Source organism: Serinus canaria, chromosome 15, assembly GCF_022539315.1.
Source record: "Serinus canaria isolate serCan28SL12 chromosome 15, serCan2020, whole genome shotgun sequence".
In the NCBI taxonomy this organism is placed as follows: Eukaryota; Metazoa; Chordata; class Aves; order Passeriformes; family Fringillidae; genus Serinus; species Serinus canaria.
Genome location: NC_066329.1, coordinates 757,636 through 782,952, shown reverse-complemented (window position 1 = coordinate 782,952; position 25,317 = coordinate 757,636). Strand labels below are relative to the sequence as shown.

Below are 25,317 nucleotides of genomic sequence, written 5' to 3'. Positions count from 1 at the left end.
AATTTTCTTAAGTAGTGTGTTAAATATAGTTTCATGTTGTAACAAAATGTTACAATAGAAACTATGCTATGCAGGATCCTTTTTTCAAAGAAAGGGCTCACACCAGATAGCAGTCACAGGACACCTCAATCTTTCAGAGAAAGAGTAATTACTGCCCCCATTATCAGAAGAAATGAACTTCTTCCTGCCTCATTCGTCTCTGAAGATGCTGTCAGGATTCAGAGGAAGAAGCTGACACTGACCAGACAGAATCCTGTGTTTGAATGGAATTGATGCATCATGGATGAGGTGTATGAATAGGCAACAGGCTGTTGCTTTTAAGGGTTAATCCTCTGTTAACGTGGGTCCTTTTTGGGGCTTTTGTTGCCTGGAAAAGGTACCCGGATGTTTTATTATCATTAAACTTTTAAACTTTTAAAAACAAGTAACTGGCGTTTTTCACACTGATTCCAGGCTGCCTCAGGTGCTCCAGGCTCTGCTCTCACCTCACTTCACTTCCCAGGGGCTTCCTGGGCTTCACTCCTGGAGGATGGGGCCAGGCCTCAGCTCTGTCCCCCGCTGCTCCTCAGAATTCCCCTTCCCTCTCCTACAGCCACTCATCCCTTTCATGTCCGAGCCCTGGGTGCTGGTAACAGCAGGAGGGGCCTCTGTGTGTGCTCCCACACCTCACAGACACCCCAAAGCCTCCACATACACCCCAAACCTCCACATACAGCCCAAAGCCCCCATACACACCCTAAACCTCCACTCACACCTCAGAGCCCCCACAGAGACCCCAAACCTCACACAGACCCCAAAGCCCCCATGTACACCCCAAAGCCCCACATCCACCCCAAAGCCCCCATGTACACCCCAAAATCCCCATGTACAGCCCAAGTCCCTCCCAAAGCCCCAGAAGCCCCAAAACCTCCTGGCAGCCCCAGGAGCTGCTGCTGCTGTCTCCAGTGCCAGGGCCCATGCTGGGGTGTCCCCAGACTGTCCCCAGGGTCTGAGGTATCCCCAAGATCCAGAGAGAGCCCTGGAGAAGGGCAGAGGTGCAGGCTGGCAGAGCTGAGCCAGGAGCTCAGCAGTTCCCAGGAGATCCCTTGGCCCGTGACTCTCCCAAGGGATGGAGCTGCCAAGGAGCAGGACAAGAATCAGGAGGCTCCTGGCACTCAGAGGGCTCTGCTGCTCACAGAACCCTCCCCTGCTGAAATGGGGGTGCTCTGCTGCTGCCCTGGACCGTCCATCCCCCACGAGAGGCAGGAGCTGAGAACCAGGGCCTGGGCAGTGCTGGGGAGTTCTCCTGTCCTGGCTGGAACCCCGGCGTCCTGCCCAGCCCTGTGCCAGCCTTCCCAAACCCAGAGCTCCTGCTGCAAACCCCCTGGACATCAACCCTGGGCATCCCTCTGCCAAGGGAAGGGATGGCATGGGGAAGGTGGGTGTGTGTCCTTTTGTGTCCCTTCCCGGGAGACAGTGGCACCAGAGACTCCAACCAGCAAAGCCAGGGCTGAGAACAGCGAACACATCAAGCACACGCTGGGCCAGCTCTGCTTTGCATTCTCAGGATGGTTTCCCAAGAAAAAGGGGAAAACCCCACCCCAGCTGGCTGTGAAGGATCTAGCTCTGAAGCAATGTTTGGACTGTACAGGAAATTTTACAAAGCTCAGCTGAAGGAGAGCCTTGCCTTGTACAGGGAGAGATAAAATCCTCCGTGCTCACAAATGAACATTCACATCTGCTGTGCACAGCATTATCTCGCTCAAAGAGGGGAGAGAAGAAAGAAAGGGGAAGGGAAAAAAAAGGAAGTGAATGGAACTTAGGATGCTTTTCATTTCCCAACAACGTGCAGCAAACTGTGATTCCTATTCATTAAGAGAGAAGATTGACATTCATTAGAGTGAGCATTAAATTCCTCATTCTTCTTCTCTGCTCAAAATTAATCCACAGAGGGTCCTACTCAGTGCTTTCAATATTGAATTTCTAGGAACTACTGGGGTTTTTTTCCAAATAAGCCAGGCAATTACAACAGGACATGCTTCTCCCTGGATGGGGAAACAGGCAGTGCCTCTGAACCCTCTGCTGCCTCCCTTTCCAGGGGCAGCTCCACATCTGCACCAGCAGCCCTCGTTTCCTCCTGAAGGAATTTGGGAAGCAACAGCTCTGCCCCAGAGCTCAGAATCACAGAATCCCAGGCTGGTTTGGGTTGGGAGGGACCTTAAAGCTCATCCAGTGCCATCCCTGTCATGGCAGGGACACCTCCCACTGTCCCAGGCTGCTCTCAGCCCTGTCCAACCTGGTCTTGGGCACTGCCAGGGATCCAGGGGCAGCCACAGCTGCTCTGGGCACCCTGTGCCAGGGCCTGCCCACCCTCCCAGGGAACAATTCCTAATTCCCAATCTCCCATCCGTCCATCCCTGCCCTCTGGCAGTGGGAGCCATTCCCTGTGTCGTGTCTGTACATTGCCTCATAAACTGTCCCTCTCCAATGTCTGCCATGGGTGGCATTGTGTGCCCACGAGGTGTGATCAGATATGGGAACCCCACCGTCCTCCATGCACACATGGCTGTGGCTGGGAGGGCACAAGTATTACAAATATTCCCATTCCCACAGCACAGGGAGATCTAATCCCTGTGGAGCTGCCTCTGCACAGACAAGCCAGGACTTGGCTCCCCCATCATCTGTCCTTCCTCCGCTAAATGCCAGAGATTTGGTCCATGCATTATGGAATCTCAGGGTGCCCAGAGCAGCTGTGGCTGACCCTGGATCCCTGGCAGTGCCCAAGGCTGGGCTGGGCATTGGGGCTGGGAGCAGCCTGGGACAGTGGAAGCTGTCCCTGCCATGGCAGGGGCTCTCTAGATGACCTCTAAAGATCCCTTCCCACCCAAACCATTCCCTGGATCTGTGACAGTGGTGGCTGGACACCTTCAGCACAGGTGCCCACAGAGGTGGGCTGGGGTGACCCCTGGGATCCCCTTGCTGGGATAGGGACATGGCATTCAGTGTGTTCCACAGCAGTTGGGAACAGCTGGGGGCAGCCAGGGTTTTTTGGATTATGCCGTTTTCTGACCCAGAGATGGGGCAACTGAGAGGTGTTTTAAAAATTTTACTCCATTTTCAGTCTCATGAGAAGGGTGAGACAATACAGATGTTATAATTCACACCAGCACAATCAGAAACCAACAATTTCCTAATTAAAAGACACTGTCAGCATTTCTTGGCCTGTCAGCTTTAGCCACACCAGGCTGTAAATGCCTTAAACCAATCATCTAAAACTGCCTCTCGTGGGTCCCACTACAATGCACCTTTCACAGTTCTGTTTCTCCAAAGTATCCAGTCTTATTTGCAAGGCCATCCTTTGAACCTTGTTTCTAGCTCCATTTCTCTCCCAACAATGTCTGTCCTGTCCCATGGTCCTATCCCATCTAAGTCAGCATTTCTTGCCTCAAGGTTTGCACACAGATGCACACTGTGTGGGCCTTCTGTCGGGCTTTGAGAATTCCCTACAAATCCACTTCCCACCCCAGGGCAGCACAGCTGGAGAGGAGCCTGTGGGAGCCTCCAGCCCCTGCTCCTTCAGCCCTGCAGACACCCAGGGAGCCTGGGCAGCCTCAGCCCAGACAGGCTTTTTACCAAAGCACAGCAGTTTGGCTATTTTGCTATTTCCAGGACACACTCCAGGGCCCAGCCTCTGTCCCTAGGAATGAGCTCCCAGCCACTGAAGCTCCTTGCAGGGCAGCCCCAGGAGCTGCCCAGGACAGGCTCTGGAGGGGCTGCAAGGACAGGAACGGGCAGCGATGGATGGGGGCCCTGAGGGGCACGGCTGCCACCGTGGTATTTGCTGAAAAATCCCTTTGCCAGGATTTCTTCTCCTGGGAAGAGAAGAAGCCTCAGTTTCTCCATGTTTTGCTGTTCTGGAATGTGGTCTGGAGATTGTTTATCCAAATGTGTGAATTGTTTTTAATTAATGACCAGTCCCAGTCCAGCTGTGTCAGACTCTGAGGAGTCAGTCACGAGATTCATCATCATTCTTGTTCAGCCTTCTGATGTCTCCTTTCTCTTTCTTTAGTATAGTTGCAGTATAGCATTCTTTAATATAATATAATATCATAAAATAATAAATCAGCCTTCTGAGAACTTGGAATCAGATTCTTTTCTCTCACCTCCTGGGCACCCTCACAAACACCACACATCGCCAACAGAGAACAGAGCAGTGTCCTGCCCAGGGAAGGTGGAGAGGAGAATCTCTTCTAGAAACTGCCTGTCTGGAGCCACCAGGGCTCTCAGATGGTACCTGAGGAATGTTTAGGTTCTGCCTCTGTGCCTGGCAAGGTCTCCTTCAGCCCAGCTGGGCCCTGAGCTCAGCACTGGGCCCTTGTCCCACAGCAGGGACGTGGGCTGGGGGCACACAGGGAGCCTGGACAACAAGCTCCAAAATCACCTCACCAGGATCAGCCACCTCATCAGGGAGACCTCTGAGCCCCCAGGCAAGGGGAACAACTCCCTTCCTGCTCCGGAAGGAGCTGCAGCACTGTTGGGGAAGATGAAACAGGAAAGCATTATAAATATGATTGCTTGGCAAAAGATTTTGAGAATATGGAAACTATAAGTGAGATTGAAATGAAAGCAAGCTTTGAGATACGTTAGCTACTGAACAACAGGAAAACAATGGCATGGCCAGCTGAAGGTAATTCCCTTTTGATCAAACAACACCCTCTGCTTGCAAGCAGGTCCAAGGGTCAGAGCAGACCCTGCTAACTTGGCAGAAGGGGCCCAAAGAGGAGTTTTAAGGTTTAAATTGTAACACAGTATTGGAATGTAATGATTCTTATAGGCTGTGTGTAAATGCTACAGGATTTGTATCTTCTATTAGATTGGTTAGTGAGAATTACAATATTCAGCACAGAAGAAGATTTATTGTATTGTAGTGGGAACCCTGCTCTCATCCTCTTTACCACTCTCTTGCCCTCTTTCTCTTTCCCACTCTCTTTACTTCTCTTGGGCCTGGTCTGAGCTGTGGCTGGCAGCTCCCAGCAGGGCCCTGCACCCAGGCCCTTTTCAATAAACCCCAAGTTCCACGACCTGGCCTCAGAGATCTCTCGTCTCCATCCGTCCCCACTGTCCTACCCCCGTCACTCCCACAGAGCACCAGCACCAGCAGGGAACTGGGAGAGCCTGAGTAAAATCAGGATCCTCCTTTGGCACAGCCTGCCAGGGACAAAATCCCACCACACCTGAGGGTCCCAGAGGGTGCTCCCCAGGCACCCACCTCCTTCTGGCAACCATGGATTGACCACAGCTGCTGCTCACAGCCCTGAGTGTCCCCTCCTTTTAGGGAATGAGGAGTCCCCTTCACAGAGGTGAGGTTTGATCAGGGGATGTGGGTATGGTTGCAACTCTCTATGTTAGTGCTGATTTGAGGAACTCTTGACCAGGAAGGGGTGTCCCAGACCTGAGAGGCTCTTCTGGTCAAGGCCTACACAAAGTCCAAAGCTGGTCCAGGGGTCAGAGCCCTGATCCAGTCCTTGGGCCAGTTAAGATCCCAATTAGCCAGTGAAACATGGAATGGTTGGTGGGAAGGGACCTGAAAGCCCATCCAGTGCCACCCTGCCATGGCAGGGACACCTCCCACTGTCCCAGCCTGCTCCCAGCCCTGTCCAGCCTGGCCTTGGGCACTGCCAGGGATCCAGGGGCAGCCACAGCTGCTCTGGGCACCCTGTGCCAGGGCCTGCCCACCCTCTGACTAAAGAATAATTCAGGCCTTGGCCATTCCCACCTGCCACACAGCCTAAAGATATTCCTTAAAATGGTTCACATGAAAAAAAGGATAAATTTTGCTCTCATCTTTGGGATGAGGTTCTTCTCTCAGACATTAAGAAGCTGGCCTGGTTCTCACTGTTTCCTATGAATATCATCAGAAAATCCTATGGATAGCACCAGAAAATCCTGTGGATATCACAGCCTTGCTCCTGTGGGTGCTGGGCAGGGAATGTTCTGCAGCAGCCCCTGCTGTGTGCTGGGGATGCTCCAGTCCCCAGCTGCCTTTGGGGCCGTTCCCCTGGCTGTAAATAATCCCACACATTGCAGAGCCTGCCTGGCCCTGGCAGGGCTGTCCCTGCTCTGTCCCTCTTGTCCCCAGGAGCCTGTACCAGTGTCCCCTGAGTGGCCCCACCCCTGGCCAGGCACTCTGGGGTTGCCCAGGAATGGAAACCCCTCCCTGCCCTGCTCCCAGCTTCCCACCCCCAAGACAGAGCCTGGGGGCTCTCCCAGCCTCTCAGCCCCAGGGCTGGGCTCAGCTGGTGCTGACAGCACCAAGGTTCAGTCCCAGGATGGGCCCTTCCCTCCAGAGCCACCCAGAGATCCCTGTGGATCCCCTCCAGCTCAGGATCGTCCATTGTTGGAATGCTGGGGGACACAAGACAGATGATGGACTTTGGACCTGGTTAACAGAAGAGATTTGATAACAAGATGCCTTGGCATAAGCAAAGGGAACATTGAAAATTAGACCTGGATTACAAGAAGATGAAATCAAATAGATTTCCCAGAAAAAGAAAATCCCATTAAACTCTGCAAGCAAGAGATGTTGTAATATGCATAGTTTGTGATTGTGATTTTAAGCTAATCATTGCAGTACACATTACTAGTCTCCCTAAAACAGTATATAAGTGTTTGTATCCCACAATAAAATGGGATTCTGATCACTGAGTCAGTCTCCCTGTCTCAGTCCATGATCTGGCAGAGCCGAGGGCTCTGGAAGTTGCTCATGCACTGTGGGAACAGCAGCTTTCCCACGTGGATCCTGCCCTGCTCCCTCTGTTTCCCTGCCCTGCTTCTGGGTGTGAGGACCAGCAGCACCCCCCGCGCTGCTCCATGACTCCATCCTGCACTCAGCCCTCTCCTGCACTCCAGCCCCTCTGCCAGGGACTGCTGAGGTTATTGATATTCATGAGGAGGTTTGGATACACCTCGTGGTGGGTTTGTACCTGCTCCTCTCTGAGTGAACAGACCTGCAGCACACACAGCACAGCCCCACCTGCTCCTCAGGAGCAGCCCAAATCCAGGAGCACAGCAGATCCAGGGGTCCACAGGGCCCCCTGCTGCTCCCAGAGCCCCTGGAGGTGGGAGTGCAATCCCAACCAGCTCAGGCTGCTCCAGGGTTACCTCCAAGGCATCTGTTGTGCTTCCAAACCCTTTGTGACTCTACTGTCTCCCAACCCCTCTGGGAACTGGGAGATGAACCTGTTCTCCTGTGGAGCCCACCACGTGGACATCCTGTCTGGCTCCTTCTGGGCTGCTTGGGAAGGCTCCTGCTCTGCTTTTCTGGGTCCTGCTGGCCCAGAGCTGCCCCTGCTGCTCCTGGAGGGAGCCTTGGTTGTCCTTGGAGAGCTCCTGCTGACCCTGAGCACTTGTCCCACACAGACACAGACCTGAAGTGGCAGCTGAGGTCACTCTGCAGAGGACACAGCACCAGGGCCACCCCCTGAGCTGCTCATGGGGCTCTACAGGTGTGCTCTGCCTGCTCAAAGCCACAGCTGGGGCTGGCACAGCCCACTGGGAATCTCAGAACCCACAGCTGGGGCTGGCACAGCCACAGGGAATCACAGAATTGTCTGGGCTGGAAAAAAACCCCTGAGATTGTTGAGTCCAATCCTTGAGCCAGCAGTACCATGTTCACCACTAAGCCATGTCCCAGTGCCACACCCACACAGCTTTCTGAGCTTTTCCAGGGATGGGGTTCCACCCCTGCCCTGGGCAGCTGTGCCAGTACCTGACCCCCCTTTCCATGAAGGAATTTTCCCCATATCCACCCTGAGCCTGCCCTGGCCCAGCCCAAGGCCATTCCCTCTCTTCCTGTCCCTGTTCCCTGGGAGCACAGCCCGACCCCCCCGGCTGTCCCCTCCTGGCAGGAGCTGTGCAGAGCCACAAGGTTCCCCCTGAGCCTCCTTTTCTCCAGGCTGAGCCCCTTCCCAGCTCTCTCAACTGCTCCTCAGTGGAATTATGGAATTATTCCATGAGAATGGTGCAGTTATCAGCACATCCATCCTGGCAGGGGCTGCCAAAAGCCACAAAGCCAATGTGGAGGCACCTTCAGGGGTGTTAATAAAGGCTTTGGTTATTCTGGTGCTGAAATTCCTCTCCCTCCTGCAGTCAGTCCTGTCCCCACTGCAACCCCCCTCTTGTTTGTCCTACAGGAATCCCAGCCCTTCACCTCAGCCTGGGCTGAGCTGGGACAGTCCCATCAGGCACTGCCAGCTCTGCCAGTGGGATTCCTTCCCCTCTCCAGGCAAACAGGGAGCTCCCTCCTGCCACAGCAGCCTCTGGATCCATCCCTGGAGCACAGCACTGGCTCCCAAGCCTCTCCCAGCAGCAGGAGATGTGTCACTGCTGACAGATCCGGCAGCCATGGGGACATGACGGACACAACCCTCCCTCTGGCACTCAGGAGCTGGCTCCAGTCACCCATGCCATGCCATGCTATGTCATGCCATCCCAACCCATCCCATCCATCCCGCAGGGCAGGGCAGGGCAGGGCAGGGCAGGGCAGGGCAGGGCAGGGCAGGGCAGGGCAGGGCAGGGCAGGGCAGCTCCCAGAGCTCTCCCTGGAAGAGCCAGCTCCATGCTGGATCTTCCCCAGGAGCCAGGCACACACCACTGGTGCTCTTTCCCCCAGTGCCAGGCGATCCCAGCTTGGTGCCCCCGGTGACATTTCCCAGGAAAAGAACAGCACAGTAAATGCAAAGGTTAAATTTGCATATTCCCTGTGCTGCTCCAGAGAGCCAGGCAGGCATCCAGCAGGAGCTTCTGCCAGCCTGGGACACGGCAGCACCAGCAGCCTGTGCCAGCAGGGCTCAGGGGCCTGCTCAGGTGGCACCAGGCACCTTCCTGGGCAAGTGGGAAAGGGAAACGGCCTCAAGCTGCACACCAAGGGAGCTCCAGGTTGGAAATCAGGGGCAATTTCTTCACTCAAAGGGTAGTCAGGCCCTGGAGCAGGCTGGAGTCACCATTCCTGGAGGTGCTCAAAAAGTGAGCAGACGTGGCACGGTTTGGTGGCCAGGAGTGTCGGTCAGAGGTTGGATTTGATGATCAGGGAGATCTTTTCCAGCCCTAATGATTCCATGGTTCTGTGACTCTCCACAGTGGCCTATGGTCCTGGGAGGCAGCAAAGCAAAAGGCCACAGGCAGTGGAAGGGACAGCACTGTGGCCCTGCCTCTGCAGAGCAGCCCAGGGCAGTGATGAGGACACCAGCACCATCTCCTTGTCCCCAGGGAGGGACAGCGTGGATGCACTTTGGGAAGGGCCATGGAGCCACCTCTGCATTTACTAACACAACATCTGCTCCAGCGGTGTCCTTGGGACTGCAGCACTCCAGTTTGTTTCATTGCTTTTGAATCATGTCCCTGACTTTCGTATCCCTCCTGGGTGACAAACAAGCCATGTCCCCTTCACCTTCATGAGCTGTGTGCCCATCCCACACCGATTTTCAGCCCTGTCCCATGACAGATTGTCACCGTCACATTTTCTGAAAAATCCCTTGCCCAGGATTTCTCTCCTGGGAAGCTGAGAAGCCTCAGAGAAAAAGGAAAACAATAATTACCCGATTGCTTCTCCTGTTTTGCTGCTTTGGAATGTGGTCTAGACATTGTTTATCAAACTGGTCATTGTTTGGTTTCATGTGAATTGTTTTAGCTTAACGACCAATCACAGCCAGCTGTGTCAGATCCTGAGGAGTCAGTCACAGGTTTTTCATTATTATCTTTTAGCACTCTGTCTGTATCCTTTCTCTCTTCTTTAGTATAGCATAATATAATATAATATAATATAATATAATATAATATAATATAATATAATATAATATAATATAATATAATATAATATAATATAATATAATATAATATAATATAATATATATAATATAATATAATATAATATAATATAATATAATATAATATAATATAATATAATATAATAACATTCTAAGAACATGGAGTCTGATTCACTCATTCCTCCCAGTGATGGGGGACCCAGAAAATACCACAACAGATGAAGGACAGCCCCCGATGCAGCTGTCCCCATGCCCTGCCTGCTCCCCACATGTGTGCAGAGTGTCGCACACCCAACCCCAGTGTCACACACCCAGCCCAGTGTCACAGTGCCAGCCCCAGTGTCACACACCCAATCCCAGTGTCACACACCCAACCCCAGTGTCACACAGCCAGCCCCAGTGTCACACACCCAATCCCAGTGTCACACACCCAACCCCAGTGTCACACTGCCAGCCCCAGTGTCACACACCCAACCTCAGTGTCACACAGCCAGCCCCAGTGTCACACAGCCAGCCCCAGTGTCACACACCCAACCCCAGTGTCACACACCCAACCCCAGTGTCCCCCAACCTGGCATGTCCCTGCTCTGGGACTTTGGCCTCTCCACGCTGGGTCCCATGGGCTGTGCCTGGCCTGGCCAGGGGCTGTGTCCGTCCCTGCTCCTTGCAGGGCACCAGGGCAGCTGTTCTGGCAGGGTGGCCCCACAGGTGGCTCAGGCTCTGTCCCAGGAGCTGTGGGTGCCCTGGCAATCCCTGCTCACTCCTGGTCCTCTCTGCACACCCAGGCAGGTTCTGGCTCCCAGCACGGTGACATTTCCAGTTCCACTGGAGCCCTGTCTCCGCTGTCCCTTGCCACCTCTGCCCATGCCAAGTGCTGGGCTCGTGCCCTTCCCTCACAGATCTCTCTGGGTCAGAGAGTACAGCAAACACCAACCCTGAGCAGGGAGGGCTCCCAGGGCTTTTTTAGCTGCAGCCCCTGGTTTAGAGCAGCTGCTGCCGTCCCTGCAGTGCCACAGGGCACCAGGTTACCCCTGGGGACATTGAGCCCGAGCAGGGGGCATGGGGACAGGCAGGGGCACTCAGAGCCTGGTGTCCCCTCCTCAGTGGGCAGACAGGCTGGGATAAGCTGGCAGGGATTTATTGGGAGGGCCTGGTGCTCTGGCACACACAGGGGAGGTGCCGGGGGGCTGCTGGCCCCTCTGTCACTAAATCATGGTCTGGACAGCAGGGCTGGCCCTCCCCCCTGTCCTAGCGACCCCAGGGCAAGAACAGCCCCAGTGCACACATCCCCCAGCCACAGAGGGGTGGAACACACCCAGACATCCCACGGAGCTTTAGGGGCTGTCACAGCAGTGCTCCCACCCCCAGCCTTAGAGGTGGCTTCAGGAGCAGGGCTGGGGCAGAAATGTCACAGCAAAGGAGTCATGGGCTCATATGGGCCACGCTGAGGCCTTAATTTTAGGAGGAGAGGAGCAAGTTGGAGCACTCAGAAATGCAGGTAAAACCAGCAGAGTCCCAGCACTTCCAGAGGAGAGGGCTCAGCACCCAGGAGCTGCCTTGGGTGGCACCTAAAGCTGGGATGGGGCAGGGCTGGAGCAGGCACAGGCTGATCTGGGGGGTCCTCGTGACTATAAAAACAGGATCACAGAACCTTGGAATGGTTTGGATTGGGAGGGACCTAAAGCTCATCCAGTGCCACCCCTGCGATGGGCAGGGACACTTCCCCTGGCCCAGCTGTGTCTCCATGCAAAGCACACTGCACCTGCCCCAGGTGTCCCCAGGTTAAACTTCTCCAAGCTCCCAGTGAACCCAAGCTCCCCAGGAAACGGCCAAACGCAGTGTTCTGAGGCAGACTCTGTCCCTGCAGCCCAGCTGGCCACCCCAAAGCTCAGGATTAATTGTAAGCTTTGAGAAACTCCAGGAAAGCCAAAAATAAACACAGAGAAAGCAAAGCATTTCCCATGAAACACCATGGCCAATGAAAGGCTCTCCTGGGCTGGCTCCCCAAGGCAGCTGGGTGTCATTTATGGTGCCACTGGTACAAATGTCTCTCCTTGGCTGGGCTGTCCCCTGGGGCTCCCTTCCAGCCTGGGAGAGAAGGGGGCAGGGACTGGACATGATGCCAGGCCAGCAGCACCCCCAGCCCCTCCCAGAGCCCCTTCCCAGGGCTTTGGGACCACTCTGCACCCAGCAGAGGACACAGCCTCAGGAAAACAGGAGTAGTGGGAACAATGTTTAAACAACCATTGTCTGATCTCCAGACCCCACACTGCCCTCAGTGCCTCAGCAGCAAAATTTGTGTCAAGGTAGAAGCTGAGTCTTGGTAAAAGCTTGGGAGAAATGGCTCCATGGGCTTGTGGGTGACATCAAACCCAAGGGTGTGGCCTTGGAGGTCACCTGGAGATGAAGCTGCACCCTTGGCCAGGCTCTGCCTCCAAGCCCAGCTGGAGCCTCCTCTCACTTCACCCCTGATGTCAGAAATCAAGGTTCAAACCTGGAACATCAAACCTGGAAAATCGATCCTGCAGGGGCTGAGCCTGGTCCTCCTGCCATACCCAGGGAGGCTGGGGGGGAACAAACCCTTTGCTTCCCCCCCGAGGAGGGCTAAAATCCATTTTGTGGCCTGAAATGAAGCCAGTCATGTGGGGGATCCAGCAGCTCTTCCCAGGGCTGTGTAAATGGGGGGGAGCAGGGTGGGCTGAGAGTTCCAGCCCATGAACCCAGCCTGGGCAGCTGCCCCTGGATCCCTGGCAGTGCCCAAGACCAGGCTAGACAGGGCTTGGAGCAGCCTGGGACACTGGACATGTCCCTGCCATGGCAGGGGTGGCACTGGTGGGCTGCAGGGTCCCTCCCAAGCCAACCCGAGCCATTCCATGTTTCTGTGGCTCCTGAGCTGCCCTGGCTGCCTGACACATGGGCAGGGCACAGCAGCTCTGTGCCAGCAGGGCCAGCTGGGGCCCCCTGCCTGCCCACATCTCCCAGCTGTGCCCTGGGTGACAGGACAGGTAATGCTGCCTGCAGCAGTGACTCTGAGCAGCAAAGGGACCCTCAGCCTGGGGACATCCCTGTCCTGAGCCCTGAGGACAGCAGGGTCACTGCTGCCACTGCTGCCACTGCTGCTCTGCTCCCGTGCCAGCCGTGGCTGGTGGATGCAGAGCAGGTCCCACACCTGTTCCCCACGGCCCAGCAGTGTCCTACTACCATCACTGGGGTCAGTGCCACCACTTGGAGCTCAGCATCACCATCATTCACCCCTACCCCCACTCAGGACACACCAGGGACAACCTGGAGGGAGGGAGAGAAGTGCCTGGAGCTCATCAACCAGCTTGTGCCAAAGAACCATCCTCTGCACTTGAGTGTGTGCTGGGCACAGCCCCAGAGGGCTCCCAGCACCCACCAGTGCCCCCCTCCACTCACTCCTGGCCATCCCAGCTCATCTCCCCCCAGCCCTGCTCACCCTTGGCCAGGGCTGCTCTCAATAATCAATAATCAGTTTTGCCCAAACTGAGCCAAGCTTTGACTGCCCAGGCATCCAGGAAGAGGAAAAAGCAGTGCCACAAATGCATGGCATGAGGTACATGGCAGGCACTGAGGGATAGTGTTTGGGGCTGGAATTCTCCAGGCAGGCCTGAATTCAACATGTCTGTCAGGCAAAGGCAGGCTCCAGCCAGTTCTGTCTTTACCTGGGTTAAAGGTGAGTGGGGACAGAATTAAACATTTCAATTCAATTCAACCAGCAGGAAGATGTGCCAGGGAAAGGTTCTTCCCCCAGAGGGTGCTGGCACTGCCCAGGCTCCCCAGGGAATGGGCACGGCCCCGAGGCTGCCAGAGCTCCAGGAGCCTTTGGCCAGCACTGCCAGGGATGCCCAGGGTGGGGTTGGTGGGGGCAGGGCCAGGGGCTGGATGATCCTGTGGGTCCTTCCAGCTCAGGATATTCTGGGATTCCATGCAACAAATGGCAGCAGGGGACCAAAGCAACCAGGCTTCATGGTAGCAATGTCCCCAGAGGTCCCAGCCCTGCAGGTGACAGGAGAGCCAGAGGAGCTGTCCCAGCTAAACTTTCAGGCAGAAGCGGCCAAATCTCTTTCAACCCTAGGACACTGAAGGCTCCCCCAGCCCCCAGAGCCATTTCCAGAGCAGTTCCTGTCACCCCACAGCTGGATGTGCAGATGTTCAGGGCTGCAGATCATCACCAGGGCAGGGCAGCAGCAGGAAATGCCACACTCCTGGAAACCCAGAGCATCTCTGTGCTACCAGAGTGCTCTACTGCTGACAGCAAAAGGGGCCTGGAAAAGCAGGAGGGGAAAGAATCCTCTGTGGAAACTGCTGCTTCCTGCTGAGCTGGACAGAGGCAGAGCCAGAGAGCTCCACTTCACCAGAAACGGCTCCAAAGGGCCCCTGCACCCCGGGCAGGGCTGCCCTGAGCAGCACAGAGAGCAGAGCTGGGCGCCACACAGCAGCCTGCAGCACTCCCCAACCCCGGGATCAAACTGGGATCCTGCCACAGGAAGGTTCTCAGCACAGGAGCTGCTCTCAGAAGGGAAAGGGACAGACAGCCCTCTAGTGTAAAGCCAATGCTAACCGTGTTTGCACGGCCTCAGAGCATTGATCAGGGCCAGAGCCCTCAGGATGTGTGCTTGGGAAGGCACCTGGGCACAGGGAGAGGGACAGCACAGCTCCCACTGCTCCTGAAATCATGCCAGTGCCTCAGGGATGTGCAATCCCAGAACCCCAGATTGGCTGGGTTGGAAGGGACATCAAAGCCCACCCAGTGCCACCCCTGCCATGGCAGGGACACCTCCCACTGTCCCAGGCTGCTCCAAGCCCTGTCCAGCCTGGCCTTGGGCACTGCCAGAGATCCAGGGGCAGCCACAGCTGCTCTGGGCACCCTGTGCCAGGGCCTGCCCACCCTCCCAGGGCAGGATCTTTCCTCATATCCAACCTAGACCCACTCTCTCTCAGTTTGGAGCCATTCCCTGTCTCCTGTCTCTCCAGATCCTTGTAGTGCAAGTCCCACAGGTCCTAGTGGCTCCCAGGTAACCATTTCTCTCTGCACAGACAAATCCCGCATTCCCAAACTCTGGATTTGCTCTGAGGCTTTCCAATGACCCCTCTGGGCAGGGGAGAGTGTAGAGCTCTCCCAGCCTTACCCCAGCACCCCCAAAGGGCTTCTGAGAGCCCAGCTTGGCCAGCACATCCCTGCAAGGCCCCCATGGGAGCAGGGAAAGCTGAGTTTGGGGGCTCCAAAGGCATTCTCCTTTCTCTCCCTGCCCTGTGCAGAAAGCCAGGCTGAGTTCCCCCCTCCCGGTACACATGGCTGTGTTGTGCTCAGGGATTATTGTCCACGGCTCCCACCATCACTCACAGCCTTAAGAAAGAGGCACAATTAAAATCAATATTTAAAGTCGTCAAACAAGCAGAGGGAGATTTGAGCAGCCCCACAATTCACGGCGACACAACAACCCAGGGTGCAGGGCTGAGCTGCAGCGCCGAGAGCGCACTTCTGCCCACAGTCTTCAAAATTTAATGAAAACACACCAGTTTTAAACACTTCCCCAAATCCAGCTCGCAAAATCTGTCACTTTGATGTGAATGGTCCCAGTCTCAGACTAATCAGTCACTTTTACTTCCTCTTTAGTAGCTAAAGACGCAAATGAACTCCCTGCAAACCGCACAGCTCCGGGAGGAGAATTTAGCAGCCAGATGGTTCTTGCAAAAGATTGGTTTTTAACAAAATAATAAAAGTGAACCCGTTTCCCCCATGAGCAGCTCACGGGAGATGAGGTGACACATCACAAGTGTGACATTAGAGCATCACTTCTGCCAAAGAAATGCCCCTTCCTAAAGCACCACGTAAATCACAATTATCACTAATAAGGGATCAATTAGTGCAAGGCACTGTAATTATCCCCTGCACTCAGGGAAGAAAGGGAAGCATCACGCTGGAATGCAAACATCCCTTTGTTTCCAGCAGAAGGTGCAGCACGGAGAAGAGAAAACAAAGCACGGAGCGCTGGAAAGGCACCAGGACTCCCAGAGCCAGGGAGGGAAGGTGTCCAGCTCCAGGGGGACGGAGAAAAGCTGGGCTGGAAACTCCCATCCAGGCACTGAGCCTTCCTCTGCCGCTGGATCCCTCTGCTTCCCTGTGGAATTGCAGCTGCGGGCGGGATCAGAGCACAGCTGACAACAAAGGCTCTCAGACCACGGATCAAGTACAGACAGAAATGCTGGACAAGGAGGTTTCTGGGAGTCGGCTCCAGTCAACAAGCACCTTGGGGCACAAGGGTTTGGATCTTCTCAGGATGCAGCTCCTGGAAGGAAGAAGGAGCTGATGTCCAGCCCTTGTCCTGGGCTGGCTGGGCTGGAACTCCACTGTCCCAGGTGCTCCAAGCCCTGTCCAGCCTGGCCTTGGGCACTGCCAGGGACCCATGGGCAGCCACAGCTGAGTGGGGCAAGAACTGCAGGGAGTTCTGCTCCTGGGGCTCCAGCCCCTTCCCAGCTCCCTTCCCTGCCCTGGACACGCTCCAGCCCCTCCAGGTCTCTCCTGGCAGGAGGGTCCCAGAGCTGCCCCAGCACTGGAGGTATCCCAGCAGTGCCAGCTCAGGGGATGGGCACTGCCCTGCTCCTGCTGCCACCCCAGGGCTGCCACAGCCCAGGATGACCAGAAGCCTATAGGATGTCATAGAACCAGAGAACCACAGATCCATGGAATGGTTTGGGTGGGAAGGGACATTAAAGCCCACCCAGTGCCACCCCTGTCATGGGCAGGGACACCTCCCACTGTCCCAGGCTGCTCCAAGCCCCAATGTCCAACCTGGCCTTGGGCACTGCCAGGGATCCAGGGGCAGCCACAGCTGCTCTGGGCACCCTGTGCCAGGGCCTGCCCACCCTCACAGATAACAATTTCTGCCCAATATATGTCCTAATATGTCCTACAGGGTCAGGCAGAGGGAATTATGATGGTTGGGCTAGGCAAAGAGAAGGTGAAGGGAGATTTAATTCCAGCGTCCAGCTACTCCAGGGCAGTTGAAAGGATGGCAGAGCAAAGCACACCTTTGTGTGGCCAGGTGTCATAGCAAGGAGCCACAGCCAAGAACTGCACCTTGGGAGCTTCAGTTCAGACATCAGGAAAAGCTTTTTCATCAGCTCCAGTACTGGGAAAGGCCAGCAAGGCTCCATCATTGGAGCCTTCCAAAGCTTGGACAGAGAAATCCACAGCAGAAACCCACAGCAGAGCTGAGCTGAGATGCAGTAGCCCCTCCCGCCAGCACCGCCAGGGTTTTGGGATTTGGCCAGGTCTGTGTGTCCTCAGAGAGGCCCCTGTCCCCACAGGGTGTCAGGAAAGGCTCCCAGCACAGGGAGCATCTGAGGACTGCAGAGCTGCAGGGGAGCTCTGTTTAATTACCATTGATGTGGGCCAGCAGGCTGGGGGGGCTGGAACCAGGCCACATCAAACTGGCCAGGGGCTCCTTCCCCAGGAGCAGCCACACAGCAAAACAGGCACAGGACAGCTGTGTGCAAGGTCTGCTGCCACCCTGAGTGTCCCACTGCCACCCTGAGTGTCCTGCTGCCACCCTGAGTGTCTCTGCTGCCACCTTGAGTGTTCTGCTGCCACCCTGAGTGTCCTACTGCCATCGTGAGTGTCCCTGCTGCCCCCCTGAGTGTCCCTCCCATGGCACCTGGCTGTGACCCCTGCTTTTACCCCTCTTTGATACCTCCCCAGCACCTGCTCTGACCTCACAGGGAGCCAGCACGAAATCCCCCATCGCTCCTGCCCCAGCCCTGCCACACCCAGGGACAGAGCCAGGCACCCCCAGGTCACCAACGGTACAGGGAGCACCCATGGTGCTGCCCCAGGTCAGGTGAGAAAGGCTTGGGCTGCCAGACAGGCTGTGGAGGAGGACAGGGCATCTCCATCCTTGGGAAGACATCCATGCTGGACAGGACAAGCCCTGAGCAGCCAGATCTGGCTTTGAAATCAGCTGTGCTTTGAGCCAGAGGTACTTTAGATACCTCCAGAGGTGCTCCAGGTGTATCCAGATTATAATATCCAAAACATTCCATGATTTCATGAAAGCAATTATTCTGAGCCTGGCTTGCCTGAGCCATGCAGACAGGACCCAACACTGCTCCGTGAGAGTCATCAGGGTGATGCCTCACACTGCTGAGCTCTCCAGAAACTGAACTGAAAACCCCAGCATTGGAGTGTTTGTGTTTCTTTGTTTCCAGTCTCCTTGATGCTTTGCATGTGCTTGTGGAGCGTTTCTGCTTTCCTTGACAACCAGGGAGGATTCCAAATAAAACTCAAGTGCTTTGCTAATCTCCTGGTTCCAGGAGAGGGACAATAAATGCTGTGAAATCTGCAGTGTGAAGGTTGGGAGGAAGGTGGGCCAGCCCAGAGACACAAACCTGCTGTGGATGCAGCAACAGCCCTCAGGAGATCATCAGTCTTGTCACCTGCCACTGTGGCACAGCTAAGGAGGTGATCAGGGACTGCTCAGCCTCCTCACCTCAGCTCTGGGCTGAGTTTAAGCATATCCTGGGTCCCTTGGGACATAACTCAGCATCATCTCCGAGGACAGTGCTGGAAAAGCTGAGACTACATCACAGAAAGGCTCATTGACCTGGTCAAGGATACAAAGCAGGGCTAAGAGCAGACTCCAGAGGCCTTCTAGGAGCACTCCAAAAGCAAAGCAGCAGGTCAGGGGCTGTGCCACACCACAGATGTTCTCTGCCCACAGCCCAAGGGAAGCAGCCATGTCACCTGCCCTGAGCCCACACACCCCTCTGAACACCACCCAAAGGAGGAGCAGCCCCCCCCAGCCCCCCATTCCCCTGTGTCCCAGCAGTGTCAGGCACACACGGCTCAGGCTGAGGTGAGTTTGCACATTTGAGCAAACTCTGCACGAATTCCTCCTGCACCTCTGCGCAAGCACGGCAGGATCCACCCTCAGCCTCTTTCAGCTGATTAAGACTTTTCAGTACAATTGTCCCCTTTTCCCTCAGCCTCTGGAAACCTCCAGGAGTTGCAGCCACAGCAGGAAAGGGGAGGAGAAGGTGGGCTTTGTGTCTCATCAGCCTCATTCCTTCCTCCCTCAGTGCTGGGTGTCTGTGATGGGGAAGACCTGACACCCTGCTACTCACAAATCCCAGACAGATCCACCTGGCTCTGGGACACAGCACAGAGCTTCCCATGCAGCCAGGAGGGACAAGCCCTCCCAGAAAGTGGCAGCCCTTGCAGGCCCCAGGCTGAGCTGCTGCCCATGACAGCCCCCCTGTGCAGTGGTGCAGGGTGCTCCTGTTCCACGGGGGCTGTGCCCCCTGCATAAAGAGAAAACCTTTTCAGAAACATCAAAAGAGGTGCCTGGCACTCAGAGATCTGTCTCACTGAAGGTGACAGCAGCAGAGAGCATTGCAAATCCAAGGGGAAGAGGACAAACACCTGGCAGGAGCGGCTCCTCCCTGGCCCCTGCAGGTGAATCCCGGCTGCAGCTGCCCCAGCAGGGCAGGGCCGAGCAGAAACCAGAGCTCAGCTCTGGGCACTCTGCCTTGTCCTGCTCTGCATGCAGGCTCGGGCTCAGGCCATTTGCCTTCTCCTTGTGCATGCCTCAGGGGGAAGGTTTGGGAAGGTTTGGGAAGGTTTGGGAAGGTTTGGGAAGGGAAGGTTTGGGAAGGTTTGGGAAGGTTTGGGAAGGGAAGGTTTGGGAAGGTTTGGGAAGGTTTGGGAAGGGAAGGGAAGGGAAGGGAAGGGAAGGGAAGGGAAGGGAAGGGAAGGGAAGGGAAGGGAAGGGAAGGGAAGGGAAGGGAAGGGAAGGGAAGGGAAGGGAAGGGAAGGGAAGGGAAGGGAAGGGAAGGGAAGGGAAGGGAAGGGAAGGGAAGGGAAGGGAAGGGAAGGGAAGGGAAGGGAAGGGAAGGGAAGGGGTCCCAGTGCCCTCAGGCAGCAGGGCTGTGCTGGGCTGGGCAGGGCTGGGCAGGGTTGTACACGCAGAGATGCAGCAGCCTCGGGCATCCTCCCCTGCCCTGCCCCCAGCTCACAGGCTCCTTGCTGCTTCTGAGATGAAAAATGTGGAAAATTCCCATCTATGCTGCTGGATTCTGGTTGTTCCTTTGGAAAGCTGAGGCCCAAGTCGTTGTTGGGGTCAGAAGAAGATTACACAAGGCCTGTGGCAGCAGGCACAGCCTGGCACAGGGAATGTGGCATCTGGGCTGGGAATTCCCATGGCCCTTGCCAGCTTCCACTCCACAGGATGAGCGGATGGAGCAAGAGCCACTCTCCTGCCCTTGCATTCCAGACCCTAGAGCAGGGCAGAGCAGAGAGAGATGCTGTGTGACAAATATCCCTTTGCTCTTTCCCACCAGCCACTCCCTCTCCTTCCCACTCCTTTATGGACACACCAGGCTCCCGGGAGGTTTTCCCAAGCCAAGCCTGGAGCTCCTGAGCTCCTGAGCTCGGCATTGAGGGAATTCATGAGGGGCCCGGCTGGTTCAGCACGTGCTGCCCACAGCCCTCCACACTTCCTCACTGCTTCTCATTAACTCCTCCTCTGGCCCAGTTTTGTCTAGGAAAACATCCCAGATCCAGCAGGGAACAACGATGTCTGCACCAGTTCAACGCCCAGGCACCGAGTGGTGCAACAGCACCTCTACCTTTCTGCCCTAAAATTCCTCTTTAAGCACATTCCTCCTTAGAAAACCTCTCCAAACACAGCCTTTGATGGGCCCATGGAATACCGGTCTGAGGTCTGTGCCGCGGGCTGGGAAAGGGGGGACAAAGCCCAGAAAATGCAGCGGGCCCTTGATAAAAAATTTACATTATAAAGACAGGAAATACAGAATAATGCAATGAATGGTGTCTTCTCTCAAGAGGAAAAAAAAGATCTGCTCTCACATCTGTGATGTCGATGTAGGTTCTCATATTACAGGGGTTTGTATTCGGGTTAAAAAAAAAAAAAAGGAATAAGCATAGAAAGCCCTTTTTCAGTAAAAATGAATCGTGTTAATAAGGCAGCAAGTGCTGAGACCAGGGAAAGCTCTGCCTGTCCAACCGCCCCTGGTGGCTATTTCTGGCTTACAAGGCACTTGAAGCATCCTGACAGCCCACAGTGGGAAATGTAGTCCAGATCCAGCAGGATGGACACTCAGCTAAACAGAATCCCCCAGGTTCCTCAGGACTTTCCAGCCAAACCTGCCAGCAAGGCAGCCTCTCACAGGAGCAATTCATAAACTGCAGCAAAAAAGCAAATAATTCAACCCCAAACTCCTCCAAGCCTTGTTCTATAAATAAAGCCGTTGTAAGACAGTTTTTATATTTCATTATCCCCTGTGTTATTCCACACGATGCTGGCGGCAGCCGGGAGTGTCAGTGCGTGGGGAGAGCAGCGCTGCAGCAGCAGCGGGGATGGAGCGCAGGGGATCGGGGCACACCCAGTACCTGCACGGCTCTGCCGGCACCGCGGGTGACAAAGAGCCCCGGGCACAGCCCGGCACCGGCTGAGGAGGGCACCGAGCCCCGGGCTCGGATCGATGGCAGCCCCTGCGCCCCGGCAAATGGAGGCTCGGCTGTCAGCATCCTCTCCGGGCCCGGGGAGAAGCTGGTAGCCGAGCCTGCTCCCGAGGTGTTCCCCAAACAGGAATAAATTGGCCATTTCACGTTTCAGATCGACACAAAGCCTCTCGAGGAGGCAGTGTGCGGTGTGGATCACAGCTTGGATGTGTCCTTTGATCGTCACAAATAAATCAGCCAGAGTGCCCTCCAAAACAGAAAGGAAAAGAGAATTATATCTGTGTCGTTGACGGGAACGGGAAGCGAGCTGGAGATGGCACAGCCCGGAGCAGAGTCAGAGCGGGCAGAGGCTCCGCATGCCCAAACCTCCCCTGGCCAGCGCCCGGCCAGCCCTGGAGCTCCCACGATGGGCAAAACTGCAATCCGTGAGCTGGCTTCCCAGCGAGCACACCTGGGCGGCACACGCTTCTCGAGCAGGCTGAGCCCGGCAGCGAGTGTCCCTCCCGAGCTGGGGCCGCTTCGCGGTGCCCCCGGAGCCCCAGCAAGCGATTACGGCACGGCAGGACCGAGGGGCTCCGGGAGGAGCCGCAGCCCCCTGCCCCAGCCCCAGCCTGCGCACGGGGTGGGGAAGCAAAGGTTATCGCCAAAGTGCATGGAAAAGGTTCAGGCAGAGTCCGGCCGTGCCAGGCTGCGAGCTCCGCGCCTCTCTCCCGACGCTGCGAGCGAGTCGAAAGGGGGTCCAGCTCCGCACCCCCAGCCCTTCCCAGCCTCTGGCTCCCGAACACGAGGCGGCGGGACCCTAAGGGAGGGCTCTGCGGGGAGCTCCACCGCACCCCGGGACCCGCTGTCCCTGCGGGGCGCCCCGACCCTCCGGGAACTTCCCCGTCCGGAGGTTCCGCGAGCGGGAAGCGCTCGGGGAGCGGGGCCGGGGCTCCTCCAGCGGCAGGGCTGCGAGCGGGGGAAGCCGGGCTGCCCCATCCCTTCTCCCGCCTGTCCCGGCCCCTCCGCCGTGGGATGCGGGATGCGGGCTGGGGACACTCCCCGGAGGCACCAACTTCGCCCGGTCACCCCAAGGCCGATCTGAGCCAAGCCAGGCTGGGCGGCGGCTGGAGGGGGCTTAGCCCGCTGCTCTCCTTCCACCCCACTGCTCCCTTTCCACCATCCCTCTGTCCTCCTTCCATCCCTCTGCCGTGCTCCGCGGCTGGAGCTGAGCCCTGCCCGGTCCTCGCTCCCCCTCCGGCCTCGCCTCCGCTCCGCTCCCGCAGCCGCGGCGGTCCCGCTCCCCCCGCGCCCTCCCCGCCGCCTCTCCCGGCCCCAGCTCCCGGCCCGGCCCCTCTTCTCCTCGTGGGACCTTGGCCGCTCCCGAAGACCCCACGGGGGAAAAAAGTTGCGGCGAGGGAAGTTCCCGGCACCGGGCGAAGTTGGGGCCGCGGCCGCCGTGCCCTGCCCTGAGGAGCCGCGGCGGCGGAGGGAGACCGGGGCGCACCTACCTTCAGCTATCGCCCTCTTCATCTTAGGGGTCGGGGAAGGCACGTCTGGAGGCGCAAAGTGGAGCGGCAGCAGTACAATCCCTGGGAAAGCGGGGCAGATCCCGGAGCCAAACTTCAGCCCGAGCGGGGAGCGGCGGCGCACGGGGAGGGGGGGGCGCTCCCTGTGCCCTCGCTCATCGGGGGAATGAGCAGCCCCCGAGCTGGAGTCAGCATCCAGGCGAGGCTCCCCCTCCCTGCCTCGCCTCGCCTCGCCTCGCCTCGCCTCGCCTCGCCTCGCCTGCCTCCTCCTCCCTCCGTCCGCCCGCCCGCCGCACGCACGGGGCCGGGGCTGCGGCGGATCCGGCGGCGGGGAGCGGAGCCGGCTGCGCTGTATCCCGGGAACGAGCGGCGAGCGAGCGGGGATGGAGAGGCGATGAATGTTTTATGGGATCATGTGGTTTGACGTGAGAGGAATCAGCCTAGATCGGATTTACTGGCTGGAGGAGTGAGCGGGAGGACGGGGGAGCCGGGCACGGGCTGGCGAGGGGAGGAGGGGCCGCTCCGACGGCGGCGGCTCCGCGGCGGAGCCCCCGCGGTGCGCGGCCGCGGCCCGGGCAGGGCTGCGCGGGGCCGGGAGCCTCATTCCTGGAGGAGAGGTGCCACCTAAAGGAAGCGGCAGAGAGGGACGCCCGGGCGGCGGCGGGCACCGGGCCCGCTCCCTCCTCCCCACCTCCCGCCGCAGCCGCGCCCGCACCGCCCCGGGGACCGCGGGGGCCGCGGCTCGGAGCCCCTCGGGAGGCACCGGAGACCTCGGCGGGTGTTTTCCCCGGCTCTGGATCTGCGCACCGGGGAGGCGGCGAGAGACATCCGAACCTGCGGTGCCTGCTCTTCCTCACCAGATTCGGCTGCTGCGGGTGCGGAGCCGCTGCTTTCCCGAGGGAAGGATGTCAGAGAGCCCTCAGGGTACGGCCCGAAGGAGGACTCCTCCCCGTGGCTGAGCCCTCTCGCCATCCCTGCCCTTTGGGATCGCTCTCCCGCGGGCAGGAAGGACGGCGGCTCGCCTCAGTTTACCTACAGAGCACGAGGGTTACACTGTAGCTGAAGCAGGGTGAAGCTGGATTCCCACCCTGCTGAGCCCTCCGCCCCCACTCCCTGACCTGGAGGTACCAGGGCTCCTGCACAGGCAGATCCCATCTGCAGCCGTCCCATCTGGGAAGGAGAAAGATGGATTTTTATTAAGTGAACTCATTTGCTCATTGAGGAAAGGAGGAGGGAAGGATTATGCCGGGGAAAGCTGAACATCCACCAGATGGGGAGGTGGTGGCTCTGTCCCTGCTAGTCAGAGGTTCAGCTGCCACCCGATCCATGGACAATGTGTGGATATGTCTGTATCCATGTGAAACCCCACTTGGAGCTCTGCATGCAGTCCTGGCGCCCCCAACATACAGGACATGAAACTCTGGGAGCAGGTCTGGAATGGAGCCCCTCCCATGTGGAGCCAGGCTGGGAGCTAGGATTGTTCAGCCTGGAGAAAAGAACGTTGTGTGGAGACCTCACAGCAGCTTCCAGGATCTGAAGAGGCTGCAAGGAAGCCAGGGAAGGCCTTTTCATCAAGAACTGGAGTGCCAGGACACAGGGAATGGCTTCCCACTGCCAGAGGGCAGGGATGGATGGGATATTGGGAAGGAATTGTTCCCTGGCAGGGTGGGCAGGCCCTGGCACAGGGTGCCCAGAGCAGCTGTGGCTGCTCTGGATCCCTGGATCCTGCTCTGGCTGCTCCCTGCTCTGGCTGCTCCCTGGATCCCTGGCAGTGCCCAAGGCCAGGCTGGACACTGGGGCTTGGAGCAGCCAGGGACAGTGGAAGGTGTTCCTGCCATGGCAGGGGTGGCACTGGAAGAGCTGGTGCCTTCCAGCCCAATCCATTCTGACACTCTACATTGTGTGTATTTATCTTTACCTGGGTACACTGGGTGTAGAAATGCTACTGAGCCTTCATGCCTCACTGAGTTTGTCACCCCAATATTGGCCATCACTCCAGCTTGCCCTCAGGGTTGTTGTCACAACTACATCCCTCCAAGGCCTGCCCAGTTTCCCCCTTTCCACATAGGCATCACTGCAAGCTGAGTCAGGGTTCAGTTTCTCCTGTGTGCACCCCCCACACACACAGAGGCTGAGGGTGCCTCACACTGACCCAGCCCACAATCATCTATGGAACAAAGAAACTCAACCAAAGGCACCCAGCTGGACACTTGGGGCAGCTGGGGGTGATTTACTCAGTGTGGGCCTTATTTGTGCCAACAGCCTCAGCTGGCCTGAGGTGCTGAGCTCTGAATCACAGAATCACAGCATGGGTTGGGTTAGGAAGGACCTTAAAGCTCATCTGGTTCTGATCCCTGCCATGGGCAGGGATACCTTCAATAGGTCCTTGAAACCCCCTCTGAAAATGATCCAGGAGAGCTGCCCGTGTGAAGTTCTGTGCAGCCCAGAGCTGCAGCCCCTTCCTTCAGCCCTCTGGGGAGGGCAGGTGGTACCTGGGAAGGGC

At 57.0% G+C, this 25,317-nt stretch overlaps 1 protein-coding gene across 1 annotated transcript in view; it reads right to left on the bottom strand.

The window, feature by feature from the left end:
* Positions 1-23,070, bottom strand: part of RTN4R (reticulon 4 receptor) — an 86,371-nt gene extending 63,301 nt beyond the window's left edge. Inside the window, exon 1 of the mRNA XM_050980721.1 lies at positions 22,797-23,070. Within this exon, the coding sequence (XP_050836678.1) occupies positions 22,797-22,818 (22 nt within the window). The 5' untranslated portion in view covers positions 22,819-23,070. The remainder of the gene's footprint in view (positions 1-22,796) is intronic.
* Between the last annotated feature and the right edge of the window lie 2,247 nt (positions 23,071-25,317).